Source organism: Aplysia californica, unplaced genomic scaffold, assembly GCF_000002075.1.
Source record: "Aplysia californica isolate F4 #8 unplaced genomic scaffold, AplCal3.0 scaffold00486, whole genome shotgun sequence".
Lineage (NCBI taxonomy): Eukaryota > Metazoa > Mollusca > Gastropoda > Aplysiida > Aplysiidae > Aplysia > Aplysia californica.
Window position 1 is genome coordinate 171,740 of NW_004797756.1, and position 9,670 is coordinate 181,409.

Below are 9,670 nucleotides of genomic sequence, written 5' to 3' on the forward strand. Positions count from 1 at the left end.
TTTTTTTGTGGTTTTTTTTTTGTTTTTGCTTTAGGTTTGGTTTTTGTAAGTTTAACTCCAAAGATTAGGTATTAAAGGGTAGCAATTGCAAAAAGTGGAGAGATAGGACAATAGATGTTTGGTAGGAAAGGAGCCGACCACACCAGATCAGACGCCAACCACAATATTTAGTTTTCTGGTTTTTTCTTGTTTTCTTTTAGGAAATTACGTGGTATGGACCGAAACCAGTATTTAGCGACGGCATTAATCGATTCGATGTGTGCCAGGGAGAGCTCGGTAAGTATGTGAAGCAGCGTGGTGAAATCGGGCCCTCGTCAAAATACAGAAATCCGAATAACAGGACTTTTTCCATAAGTCTGGAAATTTTTATCGAATTTTTAGTTTTGGACTCAACCTCTTAGGTCCATATAAAAACACATTTCCATGCGAATTTTACTGGAAAAACTTATAAGGCATGTATTTTTGTTTTAAAGGACTCTTTAGCTATTGCAGTTATCAAACTTTTGCGGCTATTTTCTCGCTGATTTTATCACTGAAACGAGGCGACCTCACTTCTTCAATCGCAGATATTGAGTTTTATTCAAGATGGATACTTATTCCATTGGAAACAGGCAAATTAATCAGCTTTCAGATGATACTAACTCCACATGCTCAAAAATTGACGAGCGCCTGATTCCATCGCGTTGTGATACATATGTTCCTTTTTTTTTTAAAGTGAGTTTAGTCATTTATTTGAATTCTTTGACTTCACAAATGGAAGAGAATGTTCTTACGCACTTGACCTTCGATGAGTTTAGAAACGGCACGATAATTATATAGCGTGCTTTGGCTTGCGTCTTGGTTAAAATTTAGATATTATACCCTGTCAGATGGGCTGTATTTTCAAAGCAACTCCTTAAATGTACTATTTATAGCCTTTGCTGTATTCTAATGGGGGAGGAGGGGGGGTTATTGGTGTCTAGTGTAATGTTTAGGTACATTACTGTCGCACTCAGGAGACCCAGAGTTCAACCCCCCCCCCTCCTCCCCCAACCTCCTATCTTGGTAGTTCTTCTGGGATGTTGGGTATCGCTCTCGGCCCGAGTTTTCCCAGAAGTGCAGGGTCGGAAGCCCGCCTCCTAAATGATCCAAATAGAGAGGGGCGTAGTCTTTTTTCGCATTGGTTTACTCTGAAGTATGTGTGTGGGAGGGGGAGAAGGGGTGATATATGGTCTGGGTTTTCCTTTTTTAAACCATTGTTACCACCCATTTACTGTTTTTTCCTGGTTTTAAGTGTTCTGCCCGTTTCAATACTCATCTATTTAATTTGAAGATAACGTTCGAACCAGGATTATCCACTTCGTAGTCCAGCATAACAAAATATGAGCGTTTTGAGATCAACTTCATTCTGTGGTGTAATGAGATTTTATGTTATGACTGTTCGGGTGTTCAGTTCCCCTAACTAATTTGTACTCTTAACGGATTAGCCTGTGCACCTCTGCCTTTGTCCGTGTCTGGGTCTGTCTATCTCTATCTGTCTGTCTGCGTTCTGTCTGTCTGGGTGTCTGCGTATGTGCGTTTTGTTTCTGTCTGTCTGTCTGCATGTGTCTGCGCATGGTGTTGGAAAGAGCCCCGGCGATGTCTGTTCCTCCTGCAATTTTTTTGTTGTAGTCGCAGTCTTGGTCTATGTGTTCTTGTGATGTGGCCTTTCCCAAGAGGGACTATAATACTCAAGCTCTTATCTTACTTCTGTCTTTCTCCGATTCTTTCCCTTCTTCCTGCTCTTGAAAAAAAAAACATTACTTTTATAATGATTTGGTCGCTTTTAAAGACAAGCGGGCTAACCCAGATTTCGGAAGATTCCAGATATCTTGACCTACACCAAAAGTAGGCTTTGCCATGCCCTACCTATTGAAGTTTGTTGGTTTCATTGGTGTGTATATTTGTTTGGTTATAGAGAGAACTTAGACGTTACCTTCGATTTCTCAAAACAGTTTTTTTCGGGATAGCCCCTTGTGCTTTAAAGCGACCATTTAATAGAGGAAACAAGGTTTTACTGCAATTTCATCTTTCCAAATCGTAAAATGTCACCATTGTTATGACGGAACATTGCCGGTTTCTGTGGGTGGTTGGCGGGTGCTCTTGTGTGATCTGCTTCTTTCCTATCAAAAGTATTCGTCCTTCTCTCTCCTTTTTTGTTTGTTACTCTCTTGTAACGTGTAATCTTCGACATTTGTATGACCTTATTGTGTTGCAAGTGCCGTAAAACTTTTACTAAAACTATTTAAAATTTTGACATTCTTTCAGCTGATTGTTGGTTTGTGGCTGCTATGGCGTGTTTGTGCAGTCGCCCAGAGTACAGGCCGCTGTTTGAGAGGGTGGTGGATCCTAATCAGAGCTTTCAGGATGACTGGTACGCTGGGGTTTTCCGCTTCAACTTCTGGCGTTTTGGCCAATGGGAACAAGTCCTTATAGATGACCTTCTACCTACTAGAGGAGGACACCTTGTCTATTCCTATTCTCCGCACAGAAATGAATTCTGGCCTGCACTGATGGAAAAAGCCTATGCTAAGTATGTATACTCTTAAGATGATACGGATTATTTTTGGCCTAATGTGTGTTCACTGTATGTACGGATGGCAGACCTGCCCTTGAATAACTGTTTTGGTACAGAAGAGGGGTATTGTGCGTACGGGGGAGGGGGGGGGGTGTTGTCAGGCTTCGTTAAGGCTGTGGATGGGCTCATTGGGGTGGAAGGTGACACGGGATGAGGGTTGTAAGTGTAAAGATATAAAATTTGTTTCTTTTGATTTCTGGCCTTAACTTCACTAATGATGAATGGTAATTGACGTTTAACTGTCCATGTCGCCTTGTGGCTACTTGAATCAAGATTAAGTGAAAGCATTAAGATTGTATGCCATATTGCGCTATACTTTTGGGCTCTAAGAGCATAATTTTAGTAATTGGGCCTATGCTTGTCGTTTTTCAGAGTCAATGGATCTTTTGAAGGTCTCAGTCTAGGATTTCTTTTGGACTCGCTGACAGATCTGACTGGAGGTCTAGCTGAATTCTATAGGCTGCATGGTCCTGACGCTGACTTTCCCAAAAACATTCACAAAATTATACACAGAGCACTGGAAAGGCAGTCTATAATAGGCTGTAACATATTGGTGAGTTGGTGTTCTTTTATATTTATATCTGTCCTGGTTATTTCTGTTAATTTTTGTCTTGATATACAAACAATGTTACATGTTTTGGAGGTGAATTTGAGCTTTTCTTTGACAGAACTCAGGAAGGGGTGTCGAAGCGCTGCGCCCGAACGGACTGTTGGAAGCGCATGCCTACACGATTGGAGACATCAGGGAGGTGAGAGATGAATGTTGCATGTACATGTCTATATGGGGGAGGGGGGTGTCTGTGTCTCTCTGTATCTCCGTGTTTATGTGCATGTATTTAAAACGGCGCTCGCCAGCACAGCGCTCGCCAGCACAAGGTATGAGCGCAGGGGACACATCACCCCCCCCCCCCCAATAAGGCAGTGCTACTGACTGACGTGTCTTTAGGCCATTCCCAAAGAGGGGATATTAACTTGTTCTTAGGCACAGTAGAATTTTTAATGGGCTGATTTATCAATGCCATGCTCATAGTGTGCCGGAACATGGAACTGCTTTTTCTTTCCTCATCCTGTCTTTTTTCCTCTTTTGTGTATTTGTAACTCTCGAACTATTTCTGGGGTGCCTTGATAGTCGAAGCAGATTGTGTGCTGTTGAGACCAGAGGGATGAGCAGAGTAAGCGTGATTCCCCGTCTGGACTTCTCTGACATCCACCCCTTGCCCCTTATATGACCTTACGCTGTTGCGAGCACCGTAAAACTTTACTAAAACGGACCACCAAGGGATCTTTAACTTTGACACAGGACCTTCAAGATCTGTTGAGCTTATCCAAGAAAGCTAGTTGGATCTTCCCTACCATAAGATCAGGTTAGACTGCTTGGACAGCAGTAAGGAGCCAAGGAGTAGCAGTAGATAAGGCTGCAGAGTCAAGAGCCCAGAGGAGGGGGCAAAAAGGAGGGGCTGGTTGCAGAAAGTGTAGACGACCGAACAAGGTTAGAGAGCAGGAATGGTGAAGAGAGAATTTTCCGTCTATGTCCGGTTTCGAACCCGGGACCTATTGAATCAGGGGAAACGCCGTAACCTCTAGAACACGAGAGCCCCCTGTGAGCATCTATGTGGCAATTGGAGTTTCATTGTGCAAGGTGGGGCCCTGTTCTTACTAGTGTATTTGGTGGCTGGAAGGGAAGGGGTGCAGGGGGGATAAATAGGCCAAATCTCTGCTCTGGATTGTCTGGGAGTGGGGGGGGGGTGTCCATCAATTCATGGGAATATTTATTCAAGGGTGGGGGGGGGGGAACTTTAATAATTACCATTTCCTTGAGCAATGCGGGCGAGATCGGACCAAGGCCTGCTCTAGATAATAGAAACTTTAACTTTTAATTTAGACCTAGCACTTATTTGTTTGTACTAATTTGATTGATAAAGGTAAAAGGAATGGTTAGTAATTAACATGTTTATGCAATTATTTCTGCAGATTGAGTATGGACAGAATCGAGAGAATAAAGTGATTTTGATAAAAGTTCGAAACCCGCTCGGAGATTCTATGGAATGGAACGGCAGATGGAATGAACGGTGAGACGTCTATTGTGCTACGTTTTTGTTTCCAAAAGTATTTTAAGTTGGTAGGCATTAGGTTGTTCTATGAACCGTTTTCCTCAGTTTAAGTGTTTATGAAAATGAATTTTTCGTTATAATCATTTGACCATTAGGTTGTAATTGATCCATGACCAGAGTCCACTATGACTGATATCGTTATGTATGAAAATTTCGATTCCACTTTAATTTTCAGTCAATTATGTCCTAAAGTGGTTTCCACTGGAATGAAATTTTGGCTTCCTCCTGGTTCTCTGAAATAGTAAGAAGTTAAAACTTTCGTTTATGTGAACATGCTATCCTCAGAAAACTAGTGCCTAAACAAAGTGGTGCCTCAAGGTTATTTCTTTGATTCCGTTTGGGCTGAGGGAAAAAATGATTACACTATTTTCTTTTGCTTTATTCCATTCTAGTTCAGACGAATGGCAGCAGATTTCTCCGGAGCTAAGAAAGGACCTCGTGATCAGTAAACCAGATGGAGAATTTTGGTAATTTTTCAATCTTCTCTTTAGTTGTGTTTGGGGATATAAATGCATTTGAATCTACCCGTTCAAGACAAAAGTTTAATGTTTGTATGAACTACCACTTCCTGCTCCGTCCCTCACCCCTTGCGTTTCAATTTTACATGAGGACTTGACCTAGAGAACCACCTGCCTAAAATGACCGCAATTCACCTCAACAATGGATGTTTTGTGTTGGACAAGTTTGACTTATTCCCCCCCCCCCTCCCAATATACATATTGTCAGGCAAAAAATTCTAGTTTGGGCCATCCTTCAATACCACTGGTTGGGCTTTGAAACAGCTTGAAATCTTCCACACGGAGGGGGGGGGGGGGTGATGAGTATACTTAATGTTCCCAAACAGCTAATGCAGCCCCTTCAATAATGGAAGGTCCTGCGTTTGTGCTGTGATATACAGGGTTCATAATGTCCTCTCGATTGGGTGATATACAGGGTTCATAATGTCCTCTCGATTGGTTCGACATTTTTTACTTTAAAATAATCCGTGACCAGTTTAGCATCAATTTCAATATTAAAAATAATTTCAATGCCTAATAAGGCAACGTCAATAGAACACTGCCCATGGATCACAATCATGTCGTATAGGCCTAGATGAAAGATTTCGTCTGTACAGTGTACTGCTAAACCGGTGTGGACTACTTTATGAATGTGTCACCGTGCTGTGGAATCGGGCGCTCATCAATATTGAGGAAGTTATTTGTATCGTCTTAAAGTCTATTCCATTTGTCCTGCTATCGATGAAAAAACATTCCATATCTCATATAGAAGTTTAATATTTGGAATTGAAGGTGGGATCGCCTGATTTCGGGGGTAAAATAAACGAGAAGTGTGACCTTCAAAGCTTGGGGGTCTTTGAAATTGCATATTTACATATTTTTTTGGTGCATATAAATATATGCACCTTTTTTTGTACAGTAAAATCCGTTTTTAAAATCTGCACAGCAACGTTTTTAAAATGAACGTAAATGGTGGCTAGTAAAAAAATCTATAAAAATGGCCAAAGACAAACGCGGATTTAAGATTTTCATTTTGAAGAGCGCCTGATTACACCACGATGTCTCACAAATGTCGAATATGCTTGAACAATGTTGGATGTTCTTAACATTTTGCTTTTTGTATCACAGGATGGAATTTGGGGACTTTCAAGAGCAATTTGACGATGTCATTATTTGTAACTTGACACCGGATTCACCTGTAGATTTCAAGAAGAAATGGTTCAGTGTGGATCATCATGGACGATGGACAAAGTATTTTAACGCTGGAGGGAGTTCTTCTTCTCCAAGTAAGACTAGACCCATGTATATGAAACGTCAAAGACGCAAGATAAATCAGTTTCTGATCTTCAGAATTAAACTCATAAAAGCAAAGGTATTGCAAATGAAAAAAATCTTGTTGACTTTTGGAGAGCAATAAAAATATCTTTCTGTTGTGTCATTTGTCTACACTCATCAGCACGTATGTTGTTATACTTTAAAGAAAGGCTGACTTGGAATTTTGGAAAGATTTAAGAAATGAGATAGGCAAGGCAAAGGCTTTTAGAGTGCGGTTATTCAATATTACAAAATGTGATTTTGTAACTGAATAAAATGGGACAGCAAATGACTCATTTTTGTTCTTCTCTAGAACACTGGTCCAACCCACAGTACCTCCTGAAGCTTGAGGACACAGATGAAGATGATGACAATATGTGCAGTGTTGTTATTCAACTTATGCAAAAGGATCGGAGGAAAATCAAAAGGCAGGATATTCGTGCAAGGTTTTTGAACATTGGCTTCTATGTCTACAAGGTAATTTTACAGGGTGCATATATATTTTACAAGGTGCATTTTATATGCTGTAGAATAGCTTCCTTTGCCTTTACAGACTTCAACATAACTTAAGGACCAGTTGCAAACTCTTGAGTGGTCTTATTGGGTCGACCTGCACGTGTGCGTTCTTGGACTGATCCAGTGGCTTGATGGCGCTGCTTCAGGTGGACAATGACAAGAGTGTGACACTGCAAGCCTCCTGGCAATTTCTCGGGCTTCAACTCCATCCTGCAGCCATGCCATAGCTTTGGGACGACCAAGTCTCTCAGCTTTAGTCTCGGTGGCATGTTGATGCGCTACTGGATTTTGCTCAAACCGCGGCTTTATATTGCCACCAAGTGAGCACAGTTCGATACCGTACGTCCGTTTATGACGTGTACCAGAAATTTTAACCGAGGAATGTACAGGATAATAAAACAGCAAATTTGCCTGAACTTCCCTGAGGATTTCCGTGCTGCACATGGTTTTGCCCCATCAGGAAGCTTTGCTGTACGCTTCGGTAACCCATTAACACTTTTATAGCAAAAAATGTTGATACATTCCTTGCTGTCTTTTTCTCGGATTTTAAGAAATCTGGTCTGTCTCTCAAGGTGGTCCCTAACTTATGTGAATTCTGTAAAATAGCCCCAGCCCAGTCTACCATTCCAGTACAATGCAAACTTCCGCCTTCCACGAATATTAGTGCACGTATCGCCAGAGCACGTATCGCCAGAGCACGTATCACTAGAGCACGTAGCAATCTCATAAAAATGAGTTCGCTCTTTGTTACAAATCTTTTTGTTTGTAACTGTTTGCCTCGCAGTAACAATTTGTCTGGGTCAGCACGCTGTCTGGTACAGACGTTTTACTTTAATTCTACGTTTTACTTTAATTCTGTCTTGTTTTATTGTACGAGAGCTTGTTTTTCTACATTGTGGAGAAAGCTGATGGACGTTCAGGAACCTGTATTTTTTCTTAGCTCTTTACTTCTCCAAGAATGGTCAATGTTGACCTTATGCAGTTGAGAGCGGCGTAAACTCTTACTAAACATGGTCAATGCAGTTACTCCAGAGGCTTAGTTTTGGGACACTTTTGGGTGTGTTTATCTCCAAATGTTGCTCCTTTCCATGTTTCAGATCCCAGAAGGTTTGTCTCCTCCACTGAAAAAAGAATTCTTTCAACACAATAAATCCGTCGCAAGCGCTGGGGATCACAGTCGACAGGTCACGAAGCGGCTGACCTTGTCACCCGGCAAATACGTTGTTGTGCCGTGTACCTTTAATGCAGAAGAAGAGGGGGACTTTTACCTGAGGTTCTTCTTTGAAAAGGGACAGGTTTCAGAGTAAGTCATGTGGGTTGTGTTGTGCGATGATTGAATGATCGATGGGCCCTGCTCCATCTACTTTTCTGGTTTACTCTAATATTGAAGTCTGCAAAAATGTATTCTTGTTTAATAGAGTATAAAATTTATAGTTATAGTTGCCGGTGTATATATACATAGATCTACACTGAAATTAAAATTGTAAATACAAACGTAAATGTCTTTACCTTATTAACACAAATTTTCATAAATGTCTGTCCGTCCTTTTAATACGATGATATGACCGTGTGCAGTTGTCGGCGCCTAAAAACTCTTACTAAAGCATAACATGATGATAGATTTGTTGCAGTAAAACTTGTTGGCACTTGCATGACCAAAATTGAGTCCATAGTGCCGTAAAACGCACTTTGTCTTTGATAGGTCATTGGCCTTTACGGAAAATTGTAAATGCATATATTTTGATTTTAAGCAGATTACCATTTTTTACCTGAACGAAGCCGTGCAAATAACTGTTGTGAATGCAACCAACTTGTGTTTTGCATGCACGCTCGTAACGTTTTTCTGATAATAAAAACATTTAGGGTTTGCTCTTCAGTTATCATGGTGCAACGAAGGTGAAAGTGGTTATTGGACAATATTATCTGAAAAGATAATTCGTAAAGATAGATTTGAAGAATGTGTTTGAAATTGCGTCCCTTTTATTTCCAACAGGTATTTAGATCAGAAAACGGGAGCCCCAAACATTTTGGAACCAACTCCTTCTCCAGAATGGAAAGAAAAAGAACAAACATTCAGGGACTTTTTTTACAAAGTTTCCGGAGAGGTAAGCTGCTTGAGCTTTCTTAGATCTAGATCTAGTTGCTGTGTTGTCCACATTGTGAGGGGATGAGTTAGTCCGTCACCAGCTTGTCGCCAACCCGTTAACGTGCCGTTGACACTCCGGCGTTCAGAAAACAGGTTGTCAACAAGAACGGCAACGTATTGGGTGTCAAAAAGTTTACATCCATCCTGCGTCCGTATAAGCGCTGTCGGGTTACTTGGGAATATGCAGCTGAAATCTCTTGAAAATTTGTTTAGAGACGTTGTTTGATAATGGGTTCATAGAATCCACAAACGGAGTAAAACTAATGGCGAGTTCCATCACCTCGTAGATGAAGTTTTGAATAAGCGCACATCATTCCTTCCAATGAAATCAAGCACGTTTTACTTGCTGCTAGATTTGATAGGAGCCTATGTCATAGAGGAAAATATTCCCGTCCAGGACCAAGCTCGTTTCCTCGGCGTCATTTTCGACAAAAAACTTACATTCATACCACACATCAAAGACCTTCGTGTGAGGTGCCAGAAAGCGTTA

At 41.1% G+C, this 9,670-nt stretch overlaps 1 protein-coding gene across 1 annotated transcript in view; it reads left to right on the plus strand.

The window, feature by feature from the left end:
* The window catches only part of LOC101854817 (calpain-A), a 24,293-nt gene that overhangs the window by 2,065 nt on the left and 12,558 nt on the right, over positions 1 to 9,670 (plus strand). Inside the window, exons 2-11 of the mRNA XM_005105697.3 lie at positions 201 to 276; positions 2,287 to 2,551; positions 2,969 to 3,149; positions 3,265 to 3,345; positions 4,568 to 4,665; positions 5,100 to 5,174; positions 6,333 to 6,490; positions 6,832 to 6,995; positions 8,132 to 8,337; positions 9,028 to 9,139. Of these exons, the coding sequence (XP_005105754.2) occupies positions 201 to 276; positions 2,287 to 2,551; positions 2,969 to 3,149; positions 3,265 to 3,345; positions 4,568 to 4,665; positions 5,100 to 5,174; positions 6,333 to 6,490; positions 6,832 to 6,995; positions 8,132 to 8,337; positions 9,028 to 9,139 (1,416 nt within the window). The remainder of the gene's footprint in view (positions 1 to 200; positions 277 to 2,286; positions 2,552 to 2,968; positions 3,150 to 3,264; positions 3,346 to 4,567; positions 4,666 to 5,099; positions 5,175 to 6,332; positions 6,491 to 6,831; positions 6,996 to 8,131; positions 8,338 to 9,027; positions 9,140 to 9,670) is intronic.